This window comes from Fundulus heteroclitus, chromosome 21, assembly GCF_011125445.2.
Source record: "Fundulus heteroclitus isolate FHET01 chromosome 21, MU-UCD_Fhet_4.1, whole genome shotgun sequence".
NCBI lineage: Eukaryota > Metazoa > Chordata > Actinopteri > Cyprinodontiformes > Fundulidae > Fundulus > Fundulus heteroclitus.
Window position 1 is genome coordinate 12,716,207 of NC_046381.1, and position 23,633 is coordinate 12,739,839.

Genomic DNA, 23,633 nt, shown 5'->3' on the forward strand with positions numbered 1-23,633 from the left:
ATGGGGAAATTACAGGCTTTCTTTTACTCTAACCCAGACTCAAGCAATCACAAAGACAGTTAACTCTACAGCCATAGTCAAATATTTCTACTTTTTGGAAATAGGTTTAAGATCATATGACACCATTATCATGTTTTCTATAAAGCCCAGAGGTCTAATTTACCAAGGAATGTAACGATCATCACCAAATGTTTCTGTATTTTTGGAAGAAGTTATTCATTTTGAACATTTTGAACTCAATCTGATCCTGGAGGAGTTCTTTTTCAGAAGTGTGAGTAAGCTATCTCCCTTGGATAAGAAGCAAACCCACACATGTCATTGTTGGCACAACACCAGATAATCTTCAACTCATCTTCTCCAAGCAAGTTATTCTTCAAGACATCTCAAACTGTAAAAAAACCAAAAATAAAAAAAAATTTTTTTTTTTTTTTTTTTTTAGGATTTCAGTCTCCTGTTGTCCTTGGGGCCCTGCGACAGACTGGCGACCTGCCCAGGGTGTACCCCCCCCACTCGCCCGGTATACGCTGGAGATAGGCACCAGCACCCCCCGCGACCCCATGAGGGATTAAGCGGGTCAGAAAATGGATGGATGGATGGATGGATGGATGGATGTTGTCCTTGGGCAGAAGTTGCTTCTGTGCTGCCTGTCTAGTCACAAGGCCAAGGCTAAAAAAAAATCAGTGAAAATGTTTTTATATATATATATAGAACAAATGAAGCTAAATTTGCATCTGATTAGTCTGGATAAGCAACAAGGTCAAATTTAAAGATTGCCTAAGAGCTAAATAACAAAAGACTCTATTTCAGCCAAAATACTGAAAAAAAAAACTGTGTTGTAACATGCTCATCCTGTCACCCAGACATTCTCAGCAGGAAAAAATAAACTGACAGCTAACATCACTAACATCCCCCCTGACATTTTCCTGATGTTATGGAATCCCACCGTTTAGTCCTTCCATAAACATACTGGCCACATGAATGCCTCAAAACACGCAAGCTCCCACTTAAGTACACCCTGAAGTCCAGACTATCTCTGATTTAGAAGAGATGAGACAAAAACTTACATGAACTAGTCAAGAGTTCTTGTGTGGGTTCTCCATAAACCACTACTGGTGGAAAACAATTTGCCTAAATAAGTTGTTGCCTCTTGCAAAGAAGGTCTGAAAATATTTGTTTTGTATGATGGCTCTGTGTCCAGAGATCACGTGGTAGCAGGTAAATAAATTTTCACTTTTGTTGTATCAAATTAAATCTAAATTCTGTTTGGTAAAGAAAAGTCTTGCATTTTAAAATTATATTTTAGCTCACCTTTCAAAGGGAAAATGTCTTGAGCTATGTAAAGGTTCACTTTCCCAAACTATTTGAGGTCTAAAGGTCCATTTCCCTTTATAATAGAAAACAAAATGTTTCTGTTATCTGTTGTATGGGTTTGAAAAGAAAAAAAAATATGGTTTTCTTTAAGATATTTTCACAGCTGTTTTTGCTCCTGATTAAATATCAGTATGTAATTAACTACAACTGATACTTTTTACTTTTGATTCAAAAACACTCAATGATGCCAGATTTTGAAATTTGTTTCTCTTGAGGACTGTAACGCACATTTTTTTTTTTATCTTATTCAAGTGTTTGAAATAACTATATGCAGAAACATGCTGCAATACTTCATTGTTTCACTTGGACTCGGACAGAGAAAGTTTCCCAGGTCAAATCTTTTCTCAACAGAAATAAAAAATGTCAGCACATTGTTCAATCCCTTGATGCGTTTTAGGTCACAGACAGACAAATGTTAAAGCATAGCTGAGATTCAGATATCATCAGCAAACAAGGGAAGTTTTATACCGCTGTGATTTTAGAGGATGAGTGTCCAGTCAGAGTAAACAGAGGAGTCTGTCTTGGCAGTGCTGTATGAACAGCTCAGTAGGAGAGGAATGTAGCACAAATGGTGCTACTGGATTTCTTCACTTAAAAAGGCAACGACTCCAAGCAATCTTCTCTTTCTCTGGACCACTTTCTCTTTAGACGTTTGGCTAAACATTCACACTTCATTGTGCAGAAGTCCTCAGTTACTTACTAGGGAAAACTTAGGTAGGCATTTCTATTAAAAAGGGAAAGCATTAAGGGAACATATGCTGAGTTTGTTTGATAGAACAGGATTTACTTTGGTGTGGCTTCCAAACACAAATTGTTGTTATATTTTGGTCATCCAAGCAAATAAACAGTTTTAACCCCAAGGCTCACAATAACTGTCAGTTCAAGGAAAATAGAAGTCATTATTCTGTTACCATTCCTGTGAACAATTAAAGTCAGACCATCAGAGCTTCCCTCTGTGTTTGTGTTTTTTTTGCATTTTCTGTACACTGTCATTCTTTCGCCTATTCCTTGGAAAGTAAAATTTGTGCCACATTTTACTGTGTCGCCTTTGGATACCTTTTCATATAAATAATTATTCTGTCATTGTTGATGTGTTCAGCTAAAAGAGAAAAACCCACATTCCTCTGAAAATAGAAAGGACTGGATTATGAGTGAAAAATATTGAAGAGACATAGAAAAAAATTACATTAGATTAAATGGAGGTGGGTTTTGTATATTACACAAATTTAGTCAAATCTAAGTAATGTTTACATTAGCTTCCTTAAGTTTTCTTCTTATCATGAAAATATGTTACTGATTTAAGAAACTTAACATTTTATTGTTTTTTCAAACTTATAATTTTCTAATTATTTTATCAAGTTAATAATGTATTTATCTTTGTGATGCAATGGAAAATTGCAACGTGACAGTGAAGTGTAACCCCTCTGTCCAATGGAAATTTCCTCCATGGGAGACAAATAAAAAGATTTTGAAAAAATAAATCCTATTTGTAATGTTCTTTTGAAGTTGCCCTAATCAATAAAGGGAACATTTTCCATGACATAGTAGCCTTGCACTGAACCCACAGGAAAAAAGGCTGTATTTTCAATTACATGCGTCAAACCACAGGCACTTTGGCCTTATGATGTGGCATGGTCTCTAAAACATTGCGCCAAAAACTATTTTTTGTCACGCCAGGCATAATTTTGCCTCAAGAATAGTTCGAAATCCTACGAAAGCAGCTTTAATGTTTGGTTTATGTGGTGCGGCAACAGTTATGATGGCCATTTTCCTTAGACCCTGAAATTCCTTATTATTGAGATAATCCACACTGATAAACTAACATAACATTACGAGGCAGATTTACCAAGCCACATGAATTAGCAACTGTTACCAAGTCGTAAATAGCATCTATTTTAATGGGTGAGGTCCTCAAACTGCACCTGATATGCAAGCATAGTTGCTCCCATTTCATTATTTTTTAAATATTCAGTCCACCACAAACAGCATCAGGTTATACAAAGCACTTATCAAACAGACCTGCTAAGTATTATGTGGGCGAAGAGAAGTGATGTTATTGCAAAAGCTACAACACCACAATTCTAGTACTGTGTTTGATAGGCATGCATCCTTTAGGCCGCTTTGATCAGGGAGATAACTAGTATGATTTATGGGAGACATATCTGCTTATCAGCATCACTAGTAGGCTGCGTATGTTGCTACAGCACAAATACATGAACCTAACCACTTATTAAGGTAGTTGAGCTCCTGACCTAAAATTTTGGCATTTCAGTGTAGGATATCTAGAAGATATCAAAAAGCAACACACCATGACACAATCTTAATAAAACCAAAATCAACCAAGAGCACATAAGAATCAAAGCCACTGACATAAATCTGTCTGAAAGGGTTACAAACACATTTCTAAGGCTTTGGAACTCAGGTGGGCTGCTTCTTAAAACAGTTGTCCTTGTTCCAAGAGTGTATCAAGAAGTCATCCACGAGGTAATAAAAGAACCAAGAACTACAGGCCTTTTTTGCCTCAGTTAAGGACAGCATCCAAGATCCATGAAAATCCACTGCTGACCAAAAATAAGACACAGGCCCATCTCACATTACCAAAAAAAAAAACATCCCGATGAACCACTGAGACTTTTGGGAAAGAATTCTGTGGACTAACAAAACAAAGCAAATGCCCACAATAACTTCGGAAATAAGGAAGAACTTTGCTGGAGAAAACTAAAGATAAATACAAAAAAGTCTGTCTTTTGAGCAAAATATGAAGAAGTTAAGTGTGACTCCAGAGTTTTACCTCAGATACTCCAAGTTAAAAACAAACAGCTCAACATGTTTGGCTGAATAGAAGGCACAGACCCAACCTTGTGGTGATATAGTGACAATGTTGTAAGGCATGATTACAGACCGTGGCTGCCAGCAGGGTTTGTTAGTTTGTTAGACTGGCATTACAGGCAACATGGAGCGTCGTTACACAGTGTATATATAAGGCTTGGACGACTTTAGGTGGAGTTTCCCACTCTTCTCTATAAAATGATCCCTGCTGACACGTCAAGGGCGTTTGGGTGAGGTATAATTCTAGTCGCCTTAAACGTGGGATAGATGGACAGTTTACTAGATAATAAATTATAGTGTTTACTAAGCCTCACATAAGTATTCAGCATTCCTAGATAAATGTCACAGTTTGTGGATTGACATTTTATGTTTTGAAATAGAATTTTTGCGCACCAGTGACTCAGTTTGTGGAAATTGTATGAAACCTTCATCAGGTTGTGTATTTTTCGCAAAAATCTTCCTTTTCTTTCTCCAAGTGTTTTATATGTCTGGTGCCTATGCAATCTAGGTTCCTTTAGTATTTCTTGTGCAATCGTCTTATGTTCAAAATTTGAATAGGGCATCACATTGCCCCGGAGACAGCTTGAGTTGCCCGGATGTTTGGACAAGCAGAGTACAAACTAGAATGGCAACATCTGCAATACCAATAATTTTGGAGGATGACAATGTCCGGGAGCTTCATCTCAACATGCTTGGATTGAGAAACACAATGTAGAGCAGCTTAAACGTTGGTAGTAATACAGAGGCCTCATAATGAGTGGAAAGAAAGCAGAATTATTTGAAAGGTAGGAAAGGCTGTCCTCCCCTCTCGCACAACAGATCAAACACACTGGACACAGACTAACAAGATCACTAGGCCTGTTGCGATAAGCAATAGATCAATCAAACGCATGATAAATTTTGATCACGATTAATTAAGATAAGCTCAATAATTTGCGTATGCATGCTCCCCGTGTCTCTTATCTCATCTCTCTGAGACTGGATAACAAAAGGGTTCAGTACGGCGCATCGGTGTCTACTCACCCCTTCCTTCTTGTTTCCTTAGTGTATGAGGAGTTAAATCTTGTCAGGTGGGCACATGCTCAAAGTTTAGCATGAGAGCTTTGTGAGGGAGAGCCAGAGAAACACTTGTAACTAATTGGTGTCAAAAGCCGAACACAAGGGCTGCACTGTGGGAGTTTTTTGATAGCGAAATGATGGTGGCCTACCGCTTAATCTGAGCTGGTATGTCGAGAGGGCGTACTTGCAGTTATCATATTAGTTGAAAAATGTCTCCAAATGACAATATTATGGTTTATCGCGATAGATTTTAGGAAGATTATCGTCCAGCAAAATTTGTTATCGTGACAGGCCTAAAGATCACCAATCTTGCAAGAGAAACAAGCGACTTGCTCCTTGAAAACCTGCCCAAAAGCCCAATAAGCAAACCACCACAGTGTAATACAGAGGCCTCTTCTAATTATTACAAATGCATGTATTTAGCAGGTATTTATACACACGGGGGCTTTCCTGCTGATGAAATCGTTGTTGGGTGGGGGGCTTTTGTTGCATGGCCAAAAAAAAGCTACTTCGTGTTCAAAGACAAGCCCAAAAATACCACGCAACACACGACTCACAAAAGTTGCAAGTGCCCAAAGTCGCTTATTATAAGTGGACTATGCAACCCTGAAGCTCACATACAGAAATAAACACCCATGCTAACAATCTAATAGACCACCAGCCCATTGTATAGACTATTTCAGGACATGTGTGCCATGTTTGGTGTGTTTACGATTACAATAATGAGGAATGTCATCGGTTGTATGACCGGCTTTTCATTCTGTTGAGAAAAAGCCAAATACACTTACCTGCATGGACGTTGCAGTTGCTGGTTTTAAGTCTGTACTTTCAATTGCTGGCTCCTTACCACAAACAAAATGTAGAGAGCACATATTTGACATACTTTTATTTTTACTACATATTTCCTACTTTTGGCACCTTCTTCTGACTATTGATTGACTATTGAGCCGATGTGACAAGTGAATTTCTCCAACGTGAGATCAATAAAACCCTATCTTATCTTATCTTATCTACTGGTCTCTTTGGTCGGAGTTTCCACAGTAAAGCCTTCTCGCTTACAAACTCAATTCCAAATGTTAACAATTATCGGCATTCCTTTGGGGTTTAGGAAGATGAATGAAAAGAACTTCTGTCACATGGTGACGATTATCATATCGCAAATCACTTCAGCAGATACCAACGCAGTGGTGTTTTGTTGTCAACATAATATGTCTGTTGAGGCATTATTCAGAACAGATTTGTCCACTATTTGATTCGTAAAAGTAAACCATTAAAGCTTTACTGCTCAACATTTGTCCGAATCTCAAATGGCCACAGTGCATGCACACTGGGCTGTTCTAACTTTAGCAATTTGACATTATTCACAAAAATCTATATACACATGTGTTTCATTTGTCTGTTGATTTGTTTTTCATTCATGTTCATTCATGTTGATATTCCTTAAAAATCTCATCTTTTCAGTGAAGATATTTTTTACATGTAGTCTACTGTAAGAACATGTAGTCTACATGCAAATTGGTCTACCATACCAATTTGCATGTATGGTATGGGAAACAAAATTACTTATTTGATGATTATTGAAATAATTTTTAACAAAAAATAAAAACACATCTCAAGTTGCATTGCTACCAATATTTGACATTCCTTGGCTTGGATAGTACTAAAAATTCTGAATTACATTAATTTGATAGAGAACAATACATTCTAGAATACTTGTTATGCCTGATGAGGACCAGACTTAAGAATAGCACACAAAATTGTAACATGTTGACGTGCACAAAAGTACAAAGCACAAAATGAATGGTTGCCCGTAAACATACAACCAGAACTGATACAGTACATGATCAAGTCCAAGAAAAATCTTTCTAAATGCCTTTAAAAATTACAATATGAACCCTGTGTTATGGTAAAGCATTCACTATTATAGATCTGCACAAAAGTCAGCAGAGTTTCAGCCTCACACCATAAGGCCTTCATGTTAAATCCACTACTTTGTCAGAAGTGCTGTTCAAACAGTCAGACTTAAGTGAAAGGCTCCTTTCAGGTGTCTGGACAGCAGCAGTCAGAGCGGCCCAATTTTTGTAACTTTCCAAAACTGACCAAACCAACAGCAATGTCCACTGTTCCAAGCAGCCGGCTAGGTGCATGCTGGTGAGAAAAGGGCAGAACTCTGCATACCTGCTTCCTTCTCTGTTGAATCACTGTCTGTATCCGAGATTCAACCGCGGAAGGGGACTCTCGGTGAAGAGAAGGAGGAAAGCTGTCAGAATGTGGTGAGCTTTAGGTTCTCACTATGACAACTCACGTCTTAACTGTGAAATGGAGGAAATTCTGCTTTTTGTGTTACTTCTTGTTCAGCTTTTGCTGCAGGGAAGCCTGTCCGATATGGTTAGAGTCACATTGTGTGCCACCCACTAAACACAGCTTGAAAAATACCAGTGGTAATGAGTTGTTAAAACTATTTCTGATACAGCTGGGTTCCTCCGGAGTTCTGAAAACCAAACAACTAGTTCTTAAACTTTATGAAATCACAAAATCGGAAGCAACAATGTTTTGAAAGTGCCTTGAGAATATGAACCACCGCCTCCTTGGTGTCCAGCAAGTGTGCCGCACAGTGCCAGCCCAGGTCACCCGAGAAATGAGATGCTACAGCGAGGCCACCAGGGAGGGTGGGGGTTGAAGGGCACTTGACGTTTCACAGAACTTTATTTATCAAGAATAACGCTACAGTTACATTTGCTGTAAAGGTAATGAAACACAAGTTAAAGAAACTTTAAAATTATTTAAAATGTACATGTATTTTAAATGTAGAATGTAGAATTTGTGTAGAATGTAAGGAAGCAAGGAATGTACAAATTGTAATCATGTAGAAGAACTTTTTTGGTTTGGTTATTCTAAAAGTCATTTTTCTGTCCCTATTTTATCCTTGTTAATGATTAATAATCACATTATGTGTTTGCTGTAACTGCAAAGCACTGAATCAACAACAAATAAATAACACCAAATCAATTCTCATGACCACTAAAATGTGCTATACCAAAGATATTTTACAATGTAAGCTTGTAAAAAATCTATTATGAAATCCTGTACTCTTGACACAACTGCCAGACCAAATAAGTAAGAAAAATAACCTTGTATTTACAATTTATTAACAGCTATTAATTTGGTAATTATTGCAATGTGACTAATTTTAGTTTTCAATGGGGTTTTCCCAAGCGATTGAGATCTCTTTTAGTACGCTTAAGTTGAATTTGGCTAAGGCTGTACAGGCTGCATCTATCATGGACAATGTGATCCTGTGTTTTTCCGGGTCTCGGAAATGTCTGGAAATGATCCCTGTGGACTGATACAAGCAGCAGCATCTGCCAGCGTAATTCCACCCAAACAGGATGAAAGTTGTTCAGCATAGAAAACTATGACAACTTTAACTATGGCCTCTTGAGAAAGTGTAGATATATACTCTTGAATCCCATACGTTCACTTTGAGTTTTAGTCGATTCAAATAGCTGAAATCTGCTGGAATGGTGGTACCATGTGACAACTTGGAGGATTTCCGAGACGTCTTTAAATTATTCACTCTGCTACACACAGGTTTCATATTGTGGTGAATCTGTAGTACAGATAAGGAACCATTCCTGATGATATGTTCACACAAATTCCTGTCAAAGAATCTGAACGAGCCCTTTAAGCCAATTTAATTGTACGCTTACTCGTAAAACGTGTATTTAGAGGTTTTACACATATAACCCGATACAACAATCAGGCTTTGACAATTTAAAATAGATACCATTGGAGCTGTGGTGCTTGAAGAGGGATCGGTTTCAGGCCCCAAATCAAACACTGCTCAGGGGCCCGTGATCATATATATAGATATATATGATCATGGGCCAGCCCTGCCGACGATGCAGATTCTGGTGTATCATTTTGCCATTAAACTTGAATACTTCATGCCTGATGGGCAAAAAGCTAACTTCTAAAACACACATGGAAGCATGATTCTTTTGTTTCCAGTGATGTGATACTTCCAGTGAAAATGCTTTACATGCCTATATGGCAATTTCTCTTCAGACTTCCAGACTAACGATAAACGTTAAGCATTTACAGATTTCACAAGAGCCCTGTGTGAGCGTAACAGGATTTCAGAGTAATTTGGAGCAATTCACCAACAGCAATGTGTCAATTATGGAAAGGCTTCTCAGTCAGATTAGCAGAGGTGAGACACAGGGGCTCAGCAGCCTATATGTTCAAGGAGGAGTCTGCTTTTCTCAACTCCAACAAACTTTTTAAGAGTTGGGGGGGTGCTTGTAAACTAATTTATAAGCACATCTCTGTTTCTCAATTACTATCTTGTTGGCTAAATGAGCTCTAAATCGTTTTGGGTTGGGGTTTTCTTTTCGCATTCTAAGCTTTGGTAGCATCATGTTTAATAACTAACTCTGTTGCGGTATTTTAACGCATACATTTAACGGGTGGGGGGGTGGAGGAAAAAAAACAAACATCAAAGAGCCTCCTTTCCAATTAGCTGTCACTCGCACTCAAACTTTTACTGCCTCCCCTCTGTAACATGAAAGCTGCGCGCAGCCAAATAACATAAAACGAGACGAGATTGCGAGAAACCGCACAGTCGTGTAATTTCACACTATATGCATGCGCCAAATAACAACCATGAGATTCCCATACAGGCTCTGCGCTTTAAATATAGGTTGAAGTGACATCATTTCAGCGGCATGGTAAATCTCACAATCCCCAAAGTTCCTTACATGAAGTGCGCCATTCTGTTCACCCTAAGATTGGAAATGGATGAATTTGGAGGCAAAAAAAAAAAAGTTTATGATTTCTTACCTTTAGGAATAGGCGCAGGGGCTTGAGGCGCGTCACTGGAGAGGACAGAACTTCCGAACTTCATGCAGCATGATAACACCAAACAGAACCTGAGGTACTCCATGGCTATTGCTGGGCTTGTTGCCGGTCAGAGGGACCGACCGACCGAGCGCCTAATAATTTCTGTTGCTTGTTCAGACCAGCCCCGCAGGGGTCTCACTCTGAGCTCTCGCGATGTTAGAATAATTGGGACATGTATAATAATACGGCGTTTTCTGGACGAGCAGACCTGCTGCCACCGGAGAGAACTTTCTCCAGCGGCAGAGAGCGGGGTTGTATATAAAGAGCACAATTCAGAGAAATTAGAGAAGCAGCAGGCGTGGTTCCTTAATTGCCGCAGCAGCCACTGGGGTTTTCGTCAGAGGAAAGTGTATGAGAGGAAGCGAAGGGAGGAGAGGAGGAGGGGGGAGGATAACAGTCCTCACGGACACGGGGACGTCCTGCGTGAAAGTGCGACTAAACACAGCTGTGTTTGTGCCCCACACCCACTGGCTGTAAAATGTTTCTCTCGTGGTTCCCTCCCTCCCCCTGAGTGAGAAACTGACCATTTTAGCTGTGCACTCACGCTCATTAAGACATTCGTGCAAAACTCCTACAGCATAGATAGAATAACTGAGCAACTATAACACCCCCCCATTTTAAACCCAAACTTTTAATAAAGCAAGAAAATACATCTAATTTTTAAATAGAATCTGCACTTTGTATTGCATACACCATACTGTTTTAGGCGTCCTATTGAAAATATATGTTCTGCAAAATCTGTTTTCTGTAAATATTAATAACTGACTTGCAAAATTATTCACATCCCAAACTTATTTTAGTTACTACAAATGTATTTTTTATTTTTTTTATCTGTCGGTTTGCTTTGTAGACTGTGGAGGTTAGATGGGGCTGTTATGGAAAACGTAGTGCGTGAATATGAACGGGTAGGAAAATAATAATGGTCCATTTGTATTCACTCCTATTCACTTTGATACTCCTAAACAATGAAGACCATCAATCAGAGAAACAGCCTGGAGGTTCATGATAACTCTGGAGGAACTGCAGTCTAAACTAGTAGCCATGCAGTCTAAAAACCTGGACCTCATGCAGGAATGTTAAGAAGAAAGACATTTTTGATGGGATAAACCACATGGGGATTATAATCAGCATGTAGACAAAGGTCCTTAGGTCAATGTAGATCATCGCTAACCTTTTTGGCCTAGATGTAAAACAATTTATGTAGCAAAAAGCTGAAACCGCACACCACCCTGAAGGCACCTTCCCCACAGTGAAACGTGGCTGTGCAGCATCCTGTTGTTGGCAAGGCATGGCAAATTTATATCACACATTTCAGTACTAGGACGACGGCAAGTGCTTCACATGATTAAAACAGGAAAATAAAAACAGAATAAAAGCATGTTGGAGAAAAATAAAACATGGAAACTAAAAGCAAATTTTAATGATTTTAAAAACAGTTGGACTACAAACTTAAACTAATGGTGTTTCAGCTAACAATTTAATGAGAGCAGTCAAAGGCAATCCTAAACAAACGTGTTTTTAATCTTGATTTAAAAAAACTCAGGCTGAAAGCCTGGAAGTTTATTTCAGATAAGTGGAGCATAGGAAATGAATGCTGCTTCTCCGTGTTTGGTTCTGGTTCTAGGTATGCAGAGTAGTCTGGAGTCAGAATACATGCGTGGTCTGGAGGGTTGATACACTGATAACAAGTCTGTGATGTATTTAGGTGCTAAGCCATTCAGTGATTTATAGACTAACAGAAGGATTTTAAAGTCTGTTCTCTGAGATACAGGGAGCCAGTGGAAGGACTTTAGAACTGGGGTGATGTGCTCTACTTTCTTAGTCTTAGTGAGGATGCGGGCAGCAGCGTTCTGGATCAGCTGCAGCTGTCTGATTGACTTTTTTGGCAGACATGTGAAGACACTGTTGCAGTAACCAATTCGACTAAAGATAAATGCATTGATTAGTTTTTCCAGATCCCGCAGAGACATTAGTCCTTTTATCCTAGAAATGTTCTTCAGGTGATAAAAAGCCGACCTTGTAATTGTCTTTAGATGCTTTTGGAGGTTCAGATCTGAGTCCATCCCTACACCCAGAGTTGAGTTTCCCTGTCCTTTAAATAGGATTTAAACCAGTGGAGAGCTGTACCAGAATGGCCGATCCAGTTTTCCAGGCGCTCTAACAGAATGGAGTGATCGACAGTATTAAATGTTGGACTGGGGTCCAATAGTACCAACACTGTGATTCTTCCACAGTCTGTATTTATATGGATGTCATCAAAGACCTTGACACGGGTGGTCTCTGTACTGTGGTGAGCACAGTAACCTGACCAGATAATAATTTTACTTATAAAGGAGAGATTTGAGATGGGCCTGTAGTTCTGCAGTAGTAGTTTGTCCAAATTGTTCTTTTTTAACAGTGGTTTTATGATTGCTGTTTGAAGAGACTGGGGGAAAACACCTGACAGAAGGGATGTGGGAAGGGATATTATCTGAGTCAAATCAGACGTTATGAATGGAAAAACTTTCTTAAAGAAAGTTGTAGGTAGAACATCGAGACAGCAGGAGGAGGACCTTAGTTATTGTATGATTTCTTCTAAGCTTTTGCTGTTAGGTATGCCTTTTTTCACCTTCCGACTTTTCAAAAAAGTTCAAACTGTAAAAAAAAAAAAAAAAACGGAAGATTCCTGATTTCTCACAAACCTCTATGACAAAATCCAAAAATAGCGTCTAAATGTTTAAAATGTTGTAAAACAGGCCGTGGCTGTAGGTCAGAAATCCAAAGCAACCTGCATTTTGAGCATTGTTAGGTTGGGTTTGATGTCCTTCCAAAATGCATGTCCTGATGTATGAGGACAGAAAAAAAGGAGAAGCCATCAGCATTTGGTCCCGGGCCCCCCCCCCCCCCCACACACACACACACACACACACCACACACACACACACCACACACACAGTTCCTACCAGCAGTTCTGAAAAAATGTTCCCACTGCATTAAATATTTTTCTATTTAAAGCCCAGACCAATCTCCATAACAATGTGATGTTTCTTGTTGTTAATTACCTTTGTACTATACCAATATAGTACCACTGTGATGGGTCACCACTAAAAGAAACCCATGTCTCATCAGTGGGATTTATATTAGAGAACTGAGTGTGTGACATGCACATCCACCAATGTTACACTATGTTTATTTGGTATTTGGAACGTTTTCTGGTATATACATTGAATATTATGGTGTAAGCCAAGGTTCCCCTTATTTCTTTTGAGAAAAAGACTGATGAATAAAGCCAAGTGATTTATCTTGGCTTGGTTTTTTCTCTCTGTTCCTTATTAATAAGAAATGACCTACCACAGGCCCTTCCTTACAAACACTTGACAAGGCAATTATGATGACTGACAGCAGATTATTGCAATGGTGACATCAGCAGGTTAATGGTGTAAAAGCAGATTTACAAGGAGTGAAAGTTTTTTTTACATATTAAAAGGATTTTGTTTTCTCTTTAAGCCATAATAAAATGTAGATAGCAGGCTATAGAATAAAGTTGGCCCATAAACTCTGACCATTGCTTTTTGGCAGTGAAAGGCGGTCCTGTTGACTTCCAGCGTATGTAATGACATCATGCATTTATGGATTTGAATGTGTAGTGAGTAGAAATTCAAGCTTTTTTTATGAAGTAAATTACATGCTTCCAGTGAGGCCCTGATAAACCTTGGAAATGCAGAGCTGTGCCAGAAAATCAACACGGAAAGCTTGACTTGGATGTCAGCCATTCTTTTTTACTACAGTTAAGCATGCAACTGACACCAGAGTGAATACGGGGCTGGCATGTTTATGGAAATTGGTGTGTCATGAGAAAATTACCACTTTGACGCCTGCCGTCTGACTCCCGCATTGTAACAAAACGGGAAAAGGTCACTTTCCCCACTGTGAAACTAAAACACAAAGTAATAACAACAGATTACCCCATGTATTCTTCTACTCTTAAAGGCATCTGTCCTTCATTTGTATTCTAAAGCAGTCTTCAACAGCTCAAGATAGATATCTGATAAAAATAAATGTATTTCTTTTTTTGTTAATGGCTTGTGAGGGTGTGCATGAAACATGAAAATACCAGGATTTATGGGGCGGAAACCAGTGCTGCATTTTTGCAGCATTTTGGTGACATATTTATTTCATTGGCTAATTACATTTCACATCCACCAACTATTTAGGAGTGTTTTCTATGTTTGAGGAAAACCTTAACAATGTGTTGATGTTATTTGAGTGTCATGTTCTATGAAGCTTATTCTTAATCACATACCCAATACCTTGAAAAAGTGTCCACATATTGTAATATTGCAACCATACATTTTAATGTGTTTTCATTGGATTTTTATGTGACAGACCAACACAAGGTAGAACATAATTGTGAAGCAGGGAGAAAACTATATATAATTCTCATATTTATTATAGTCTGGGAAACATTAAAGTGGCAGCATCATGCTTTGGGTTTGCTTTTCTTCAGCTTCCATATTTACCTGAAAAGTTGGAAAAGTAAAAAGGAGGTACCTTTATATTCCAAGTGGTCAGACGTTTCTCTCTAACTTCTACCTCAAAATACAAATTGGCTACATAGCGCACTTTTCAGATATTTGTTTGAAACTGTGTTGGTCCATCATATATATTCCCTAAAGAACAGATTAAATTTTGTATTTGTGGTGCAATGAAATGGGCAAAACTTCAGGGTGTGTAAACACTTTCCAAGATACTGTGTTTGCACACATCTACCTAAGTTGATACTTGCAGACATATAGCAAGTTGTAGGTAGGTAGGTGGTGGCAGTGAGACTTGTGACGACTTTAAATATGGAGGCACAGGAGGTGTGGGTAAGAAAATTACGTTTAATTGGGCAAAAATTGTCAGATACCTCAGTTAAGAGGTGGCTGCGGTGAGTTGAAGGAGGACAGGGCAAAAGGCGTGGAGCCCGTGTGGACAACAACGCAAACCTGCAAATGATTATCCCCACACTTCCCGGGTACCAGCGCATGCTGCCACACAAACCCGCAAGCTAAAAATACTTCAGCAGAAAAAAAGAGAACACACGTGGATTTTTTTTTTGTCACCATGAACAATGCTACGTTTTTTTAATTTAACTTTATTACTGTTATCAGTTTAACACATCGGCTTGCAGACACCACTGAGGAAAAACATTAGTGACGTGGTTCTTGACAACAGGGTTGTGTCCTCTGTTTTGGTGCTGTTGTGGAGACAGTGGGTTTGCAAGCACTATTTATGTGTAATTAGGCTGCACCAGGGAGGCAGGCACCAAAGAGGATGCCCAATAATGAGCAAAGAAACAGGCTGAAGCAAACACAAAGATTTTAGGATTTTTAGCTCTTCTTTTTTCTGTTAATAGTTGCAGATTGTAAAATTGATTGGAAAGTTTTTATTCACTTTATGCGATTCCGACTATTATGTGATTTAAGGCATCGTATTCAGCGGAAAAGTGGTCAAGACACCTTGGATTTCAATCTTTCTACTCTACTTTATCTTATTTTAGTGGTAAAACTGCATGGTTTTGCAATCATACTGATGAGTCACATATCCTAGAAACTCGGCCCCCTAAACCTTCTCTCAAAAAAGCCACAATTGCACATTGATTGTGGAAGAATGGGTTGTATTTTTATACCAAACTCTTTGATCACTTCACAGAAAGTGTAATTACCGGTCCGGATTGCGGAAAGACTGTTGCCCGTCACTCAGCTTATCCTTCTAAAAAAAACCTTCATCTCTAAACTAAACTAGGCATGATGCAGACTCATGTGGTTACATTCATGTGGATGATAACTATCTATTGACCTGGGATGTGGTGAAGGGTTGGACCAGAGATGGCTCTTTTGGGGGAATTTGTTAACAGTACATTTAATGAAAGATCATATTGGCTTATAAATTTTAACGCTCATGCAAAGGTAGTCTGTAAGAGGTTACATAAGGATTACTTCACTTCATACCTTGTCTAGTATCTATACCATCATATATATATATATATATATATATATATATATATATATATATATATATATATATATATATATATATATATATATATTACAGATTGTAAGCAACAATTTATATTTGCACACCTTAAAATGGCTTTTTTGTCCGATGAATAAGCCTTTCCATTAGATGGACTGAGGTATTTGGAGGGCATGCTAAGAAAATTACACATTATGAGCTCCTTGGTCACTTTCTTTTGGATATCCTTATTAGGCAACTATGTTAAAACCACAAAGCTTGAGGGAATGAAGATTAAATAGTGCTACAAACCTTTTCTTGCAGTGCTCCTTCATTACTTTAGAAGACATTCACACACTACTAATTTGCTTTTTTCACGGCAGTTTGGGGAAAACAAAATTGATGGTTTGATTACAATCATTGACGACAGTGGTTCTAGTCTATATGATAACAGATATCTTTATATACCCTGGTGGTCACGGGGAGAAGGTGGGGTATATGGTGTCTTAAACTTTGTTTACAGGGTAAACAAAAGCTACTATAATTTGGTTACCACATCCATTGGAGGGACTGTGTTATATAGACTTTTGTTAAACCTGTTTGGTCTTGTGCTTTTATTTTTACATTTTTGTTTAGATACCAACATATTTGGACCCCCTCTTGTGTCAGAGATGGAGTTTTCCACCTTTTTTTCTGCTGGAGAACCATGGCCCAGAATTAGCTGACTCTGATCCCAGCTACTCCATCCTTACAAGTGCACACAGAAGGTTATGGCCTGAAGGCAGCAATAAAACATAATTTGCAAAAAAAAAAAAAAAAAGATGAGACCCTGAGTTTTCCAAATGTGACATCTACTTCTTCATGACTATGCCTTGAGCTCTTGTCCAAAGAGGACTGGGAACAAGAGGCAGCCCATTGGGGGAGTTGAATCTGCACTGGGAACGAGGTCAACTGTGTGGTAAGAATGTAAAAACAGCCCTTGCCTGTTATACAACAAACAGATAGCTGTTAAAGCCTTCTGCAGGTCCACAAAGCACATAAAGACAGGAATACCAACATCGTATCTCCTCAGTAACTCTTCAAGGGAAGAGATCTCGTCCACCATTCATCAACTGGGAAAGAAGACACATTGCTTCTTTTAAATCTGACAAACAGCCAAATCCTTATTTCCTGTAATATATTTCCTGGGATGTTGATAAGTGTGATCCCTTGATAGCTGGAACACTCGGATTATCTTCACTTGGTTTGTGATTCAATCAGCCAATAAAAAGCCTAGTTCCACTGGCTCATATTGGCCACACACCGCAAGACTCCGCTCAACTGTTTTTTCAAGGCCAGTCCGGGTTGCTCCGGCTCTGCGGAGGAGTAAGGCCAAAGTGAGCTGACTCGAGAGGAGTTTTGAGTGAACACCCCTCTTTTCAGTGATTAGCCGTGGGGTGAGGAGAAATGAGAGAGTTTTCTCTGAGGAAGTCACAATGAACAGAGTGGGTTAAACTGAAATATAATTTTATGATTTTTAAACCATGAGCCACTCCTGAAGGAAAAAGAAAGAAAAAGGATACTTGAGCTCTATACCCTGACGCACTATATAAGTCAAGGGATTTATCAAGGCTTTCTCTCTTTTTACACTGAAACCTGTCAAGTTTTGTCTCTTAATTATCCATCCATCCATCTCTTGCAGTATAAGGCAGCGGCTGTCTTCTTTTGCCTGCTGTTGGTAGTCTTCTGTAATAAGATTCAGAGCAACTGGGGGGAGCAGCGGTTCCCTTCAGCAGTGCTGGCCGCTCTAGGGGAGCTCGAGCTCGGGCAATGCCTTAAGCTCTCACCACTGACAGACTCACACCACCCACAGCTTGGTTGTAAGCAAGCAATCAAACTAATGAAAATAAAATCACTGCAGTTAAAATCTTTTAAGCTATTAACGTGTTCTCCTCGCCCCCCGCCATGGCTGAGTCAAAAGATTTAATATAAAGCTTTACATTTTAGCTCTGTGAATGAAAACCTCCAGGTGAGCCAGCGGTTTCCTTTGGCAGCGCTGACTGCTCTAGGTTAGTTCGAGCTCGGTTAATCCCTAACACTCTCACTGCTGAGTCACGCGAAATTAAACAGATAAAAAAAAATCACTGCATGTTCTCCTCTCTCCCGCCATGGCTGAGGCAAAAGAGCTCATATAAAGGTGTAAAATGTAACTCGTGTGTAAATGTAAATTTTTCCTTCGTCTGGCTTTTTTCAGTTTGCTCAGGCATCACGGGCCGCTGTAGGGAGCTCGGACCCCAGGAGACCTCCTGGAAGTTCCCACAAAAGAGAGGCCCAACGTTTGCAAGCTAAATAGCTCCATCTCTGCCACTTAAATCCTGGCAGATTACTCCTTAACGAGATCCAAGACAATCTTGCATATGCAGTTATGGAAAGATTGTTTATATTTTTTCCTTTTTTTATGTTTTATTTGTAATGATGCATTTTCTATCATTTACCATTTCTCGCAGATTTCTTTAAAATGTCACTGCTGCAAACAGGATGGGTGTGGGGCTAAAGTAACGGCCCGGAGGCGTTTCCTCTTCCAGGCCTTTCTAGACCAGTCAAAAAGGGACTCGGAGGAGATAAGTCAGGTGGCCGAAAACGAGTAGGGCCGGTGGAACTGCGCCTTTCCAGAACCCATTCCCGTCAGGAACCTGGCCTGGTTCTTACTATCAACTCATTAAATGAGGATCACGGTTGAAAGACTGAGGACCCAGACACAAGCTAATAAAATAGGCTTCTGCCACAAGGTGGCTGGGCTCAGCTTTATAGATATTGTAAGATGCTCAGTCATCAGGAAGAAGCATGAAGTAGAGCCTCTTCTCTGCATCAAAAGTTGTCAGTTGAGTTGGTTTGGACATCCAATGGGGTTCCCATCTATGGGCTTAAAATTGTTGGTCTACTGCATTTCCTCCCACAGCTACGTGCCTGGAAAACCTCCAAAATAATGGAGAGACTCTCCTGAGGTCTGGAAATGTGATGGGGATAAGCTAGAGTGTTTCTTTTCTTGACCTCTTCTACCAGGGACACAATTTTGGATAAAAAGAAGAAAATGGGATGGGCTGGGATTTTTGTTTAGTCTTTTACCAAGTCACATTTGCCCATTTACCTAAAAAAAGAATCTGACGTGTTCTTACCATACCAGGCCTTGACCAGACCTTTTCACAACACAGTTCTGTGAAATTGCAACATAGAAGAACTGCTCCTTCATATGCTTTGGCATCTAAAAGTTCAATAAGTTATGCTATCGATACAGTTTTTAAAGCACAGAATTATGGTTAAGAGGAAAAGAAATAAGAGCATGAGAGAGTTGTGAATGGCAAATTGAGGGAAATAGTAGTAGTCAAGGAATCAATGGGTTTCCCAGGTGGAATAGGTTATGGTGATGGATGCAGTCGCACAAGGAGCAGTCTGAGGTCAAGAGTCTTGCTCTGAGAGCCAGAGTGATTGAACCACCAACCTTTGCAGCCACTCCAAGACACTCAGCTCCCTTACCACCAGGCCACCACTTCCACAGATGTTTTCCAGACAAAAAAACAAACAAAAAAAATGTAAAACTGTTTTTCATGTCCTGAGAAAATTTTCCTACATGTGGGTCAAAAAAAAATTATCTCCAGACATGATGACAATGACCTCCATCGCCTCAACACCCTGAGGACAGAAAATTTTAACTATATCAAAAACCTCACAATGTTCTGATTCTGTCAGTGCCATCTTTGTTTAAAATGTTCTGTCTCTCTTCAAGGTCGGTCGTGTTTTTTCTCTCCTCTCCAGCTCTTCACCCGCCCTCCCCCTCTCCTGCTTCTGCTGCCATGTCTTGTGTTTCTGAGCACTTTCTTCAGATCACCGAACTCTGAAAACCATGGATCTGGTAAGCTGGTCTCTCAATGCTATTGATCAAATTTTTTTGATGGGTATGGCAGTGAAAGGGGGACCCGTCCTATCCCGATTTGATTCATCTTGTGGGATACACCCTATAGTCGTGGATGGAAAACGGTGTGTCTTTCGACTTTGTCAGTCCTGGACATGGAGACGTATACATGTTTGGATTCATGATACAGCGGATGTCAGTAGCCATTTGGCCTTGATCAGTTTACCGGCTGCATATGACGCGATCACTATGGCGATGAACAAACAGACCCAGATGTTGTAGGAGCAGAGCCGAAAAGCTGGATGTGCTGGTACGCAGACTGGCTTGGTGGTTGAACTCAAGGGGAGATGGGATGAAATCTGGAAGTGAAACACGGAAAAGCCCAACTAATTTGGAATATTGGATTTGCCATTTTGAGCCAGCAAAGACTTAAAGCTGACGGGAAAGTCGGTGCAGCTTGCCTCATAACAAATAAAGTATTGGATTATGCCTTCCCTATCTCTACTCCTGGTTTGTTATGGCGTAGAGCTCAGAACTCTCCCCCGCTCCCTCCTCCCCCGCTGACATCTGCGGATGCTTTCTGAACTGTTGGCCGGCTGATAACATCAAGGACAATGGCCTCTGGAGAGTGTTCACGGAAATATAAACACTTGACCCAAACAGACACACATAACTGATGCTCACAAAAACAGATGAACTTACACGCGACTAGTCTCCAATGTTTACCTTTCTGCTTTTATGTGTCATGTCTTATTTGTGCTTCTCTATTACCGAGGTTTTTGATATCTCAAACGGTATTCTGTATTAGGATAAAGTTTGAAATATGTGTTTTTTCCTCCCCCCCTATTGTGGCCCCTATCTTTCCACAGAGTAATGGCAGCGCCCTGTGGGCACCGTGTAAGCGGTGTCCTTGGCAGCAGGGCCTCAGTAAATCATCTCCCCCTGAAATGTTTGTGATGTATGTGATGGCGGTTGTACTGAAACAGTAATTTCCCTCTGGGTTTATTAAAGCATTTCTGATTCTGATTCTAAAGAGAGATGAGATAAAAAAAAATAACCTGCAGCATCATTACAAAGTTGTACAGGAAGTACACAGCAGTGTGATGCACACAAACACACCAGATCTGATCTTTTAAGTGCTCTTGCTGAATTCCTACAGAACACAGATCACATCATGGAATCTGCTTTTAGGATGTGCTGTTATGGTCAAAAGCTGTTTAAGTGTTGGTCAAAGTATCCTTTCAGTATGAATGATCTTACTTGTATTGTGAAAGATGTGATAGAGCTTCAAATATAATCACAATTCCATTATGACCAGCACTAACTTTCAACTATTATTAATGTATCAAACTCTGTGATCCATGTTTGCTTTTTTATTCAATGGAATGATTAAACGTTGTAGGTGGGAGGCTGCTTCAGCCAGCGAGATTGTCTTTATCAACATGGAGAAATTGTTCTTTTTTGAAGGCCAGGGAGGTGAGTGGTGTACTAGGATGCTCCCTTTGGCCAAGTGAAGGTGGCTGGAGACAGAAGAGCTCTGGCATAACATCACTGTTGGACAGTGTCTCCCACCCCATGCATGATGCTTTGGTAGAGTTGGGAAGCTCATTCAGAGACAGAATCCTAGATCCTAAATACATTTTAGACTTTATTTTGATCAGTGCTCCCAACAAGGTGTTTACATTCCGGCTGTTTTTTTCACTCTTATATGTAAATAGTATTTTTTTACGCACATATTTTGTAAAAGAAATTTAAATCACCCTATTTGCTTGCATATTTGTGCTCTTAATAGCTGCACAGTATTTTCTATTACAATTTGGTCTTATTGTACAGTCTTATTTTTATCTTATTAACATGTATATTTTTTTTTTACCTTTGTGTGTATCAGCATGCTCTTTTTGCCTTTCATTTTGCTCCTGGTACGCCTTGATTTCCCCACCATGGGATTTTTTTCTTATCTATTCTTGCTCTGTCACTCAGTTTAAACAATGTGGTAGGAGACATTTTAGGTTGGCGCTTTCCCCACATTTCGTCCCTGATTTGCTGATACGTCTCTTTCCAGATGCTCCAGTTGCTTAAGACCAACTGAGTTCTGAGATTCAGGCCCTGCCTCACAAAAAACAACTACTCTGGAACCACAAGAAGCCTTGCGCAACAAATTGGAATGAGGACTAATCTAGATTTGGTTGCGATAAAAATGCTGCTACAGTCAACCTACTGTATGCAACTGTAAATACCTGCAAGACTGTTTGATTTCTTTCCATTCAACTTGGGCGATAAGCTTTGGCTTATTCAGCCATTTCCCCACACTATTTTGTTTGTTTTGTAAGTAGTAGTTTGTTGTGGTTTAGTTTTGTTTCTGTGAACAATTATCCTAATGTTCCTCAACTGGTACTTTAACTGGAAACGACAGTGTGTTTCCAGAGATGTCTTAGTCAATTCCTTATTTGTGATCATGTTTCCACCTTCTTCTTGTTTGCCTGACCCCAGTACATGCTTTTGAATCCATGTTTTATTGGCTTGTGTTTGTGATTGAGTTCAGAGATGTTATCAGACCGGTGTTCCATGTTTGGTTTTAGGATTTGGATAGGCAGGGAAGTTGCCCGGATGCAACAATCAAATGCTTCAGATGCTTTAGATGCTTCCTCCTCCTTTGGTTTATTTTGGCCAGGGCTCCTATTGCTTTTTGTTGTACAATTTACAATAAAGCTAAATTCAACCATTACCACTGGTGTGGACCTTGAACTTTATGTCCTTTGAGCCACTTTAATTTATGAACCATAACTGTTATCAAAATTGCTAAATGTGGTGAAATGTGAACTTTTCTTCACCTGTCAAAACTCTTGATAACTTTTAAATTGGTCCACTCAGGATTAGGCTGTAGCCACCTTCCCACATTATGATGCTGCCATAACCGTGTTTTACTGTAGCTATGGCTGACTGAAGAGGTGGCACCTGATTTCTTACACACAGTATTCATGAGATTAGAATGTTTTCTAATGAGGCTTGTTTGTGAAATAGATTTAATCACTAAACTAACTTTTCGTTAAGCCTACATTTCTGCATTAAGTGTTGGTTTTTATTACTCTCATGTAATATTCTAGTCCAAAATGTTGTGATTTCCTGATCTGTAATTGGAAAACCACCATAGTTAAAAGAAAAAAATCATAGCTTTAAACACTCCCTTGGCAATCCTAAAGACCCAATAACAGGAGTTTACCATACTTAGGCTTATCCTTGTATGTTCTTTAGTTTTCATAATCAAAAACCTTGTCTTTTTGAGATATTAGGATTTATCTTTGTACAGAGAGTATCTTCACTACTTTTTATCTGTATGCAAGTATTACTCCTATTTTATACTTGATTTGTGTTTGCCATAAGTAAATGATGATTATGGGGCAATTTCAGATTCAGTCTTTAACTCGTTGTTCGTTGTGTTTTCATAAACTCTGCTTGCACTGATGTAGATTCAGCCATATGTTTGCCCCAGAACATTTTAAACACAGATACCACAAATTCCAGTGAGTGTTTGCCTCTGGGAACCCAATGCAGTCACCCCGTTACAGAGCACAATGCATTCCACAGAATTCCCAGTGCATGCCGAGCT

General features: G+C 39.4%; 1 protein-coding gene across 2 annotated transcripts in view; it reads right to left on the bottom strand.

Annotated features, from left to right (window-relative positions):
* Window positions 1-10,493, bottom strand: part of plod2 (procollagen-lysine, 2-oxoglutarate 5-dioxygenase 2) — a 55,596-nt gene extending 45,103 nt beyond the window's left edge. For both annotated transcript variants that reach the window (XM_036125036.1, XM_036125035.1), the window contains exon 1: window positions 10,102-10,493. In XM_036125036.1, the coding sequence (XP_035980929.1) occupies window positions 10,102-10,204 (103 nt within the window). In that variant the 5' untranslated portion in view covers window positions 10,205-10,493. The remainder of the gene's footprint in view (window positions 1-10,101) is intronic.
* Between the last annotated feature and the right edge of the window lie 13,140 nt (window positions 10,494-23,633).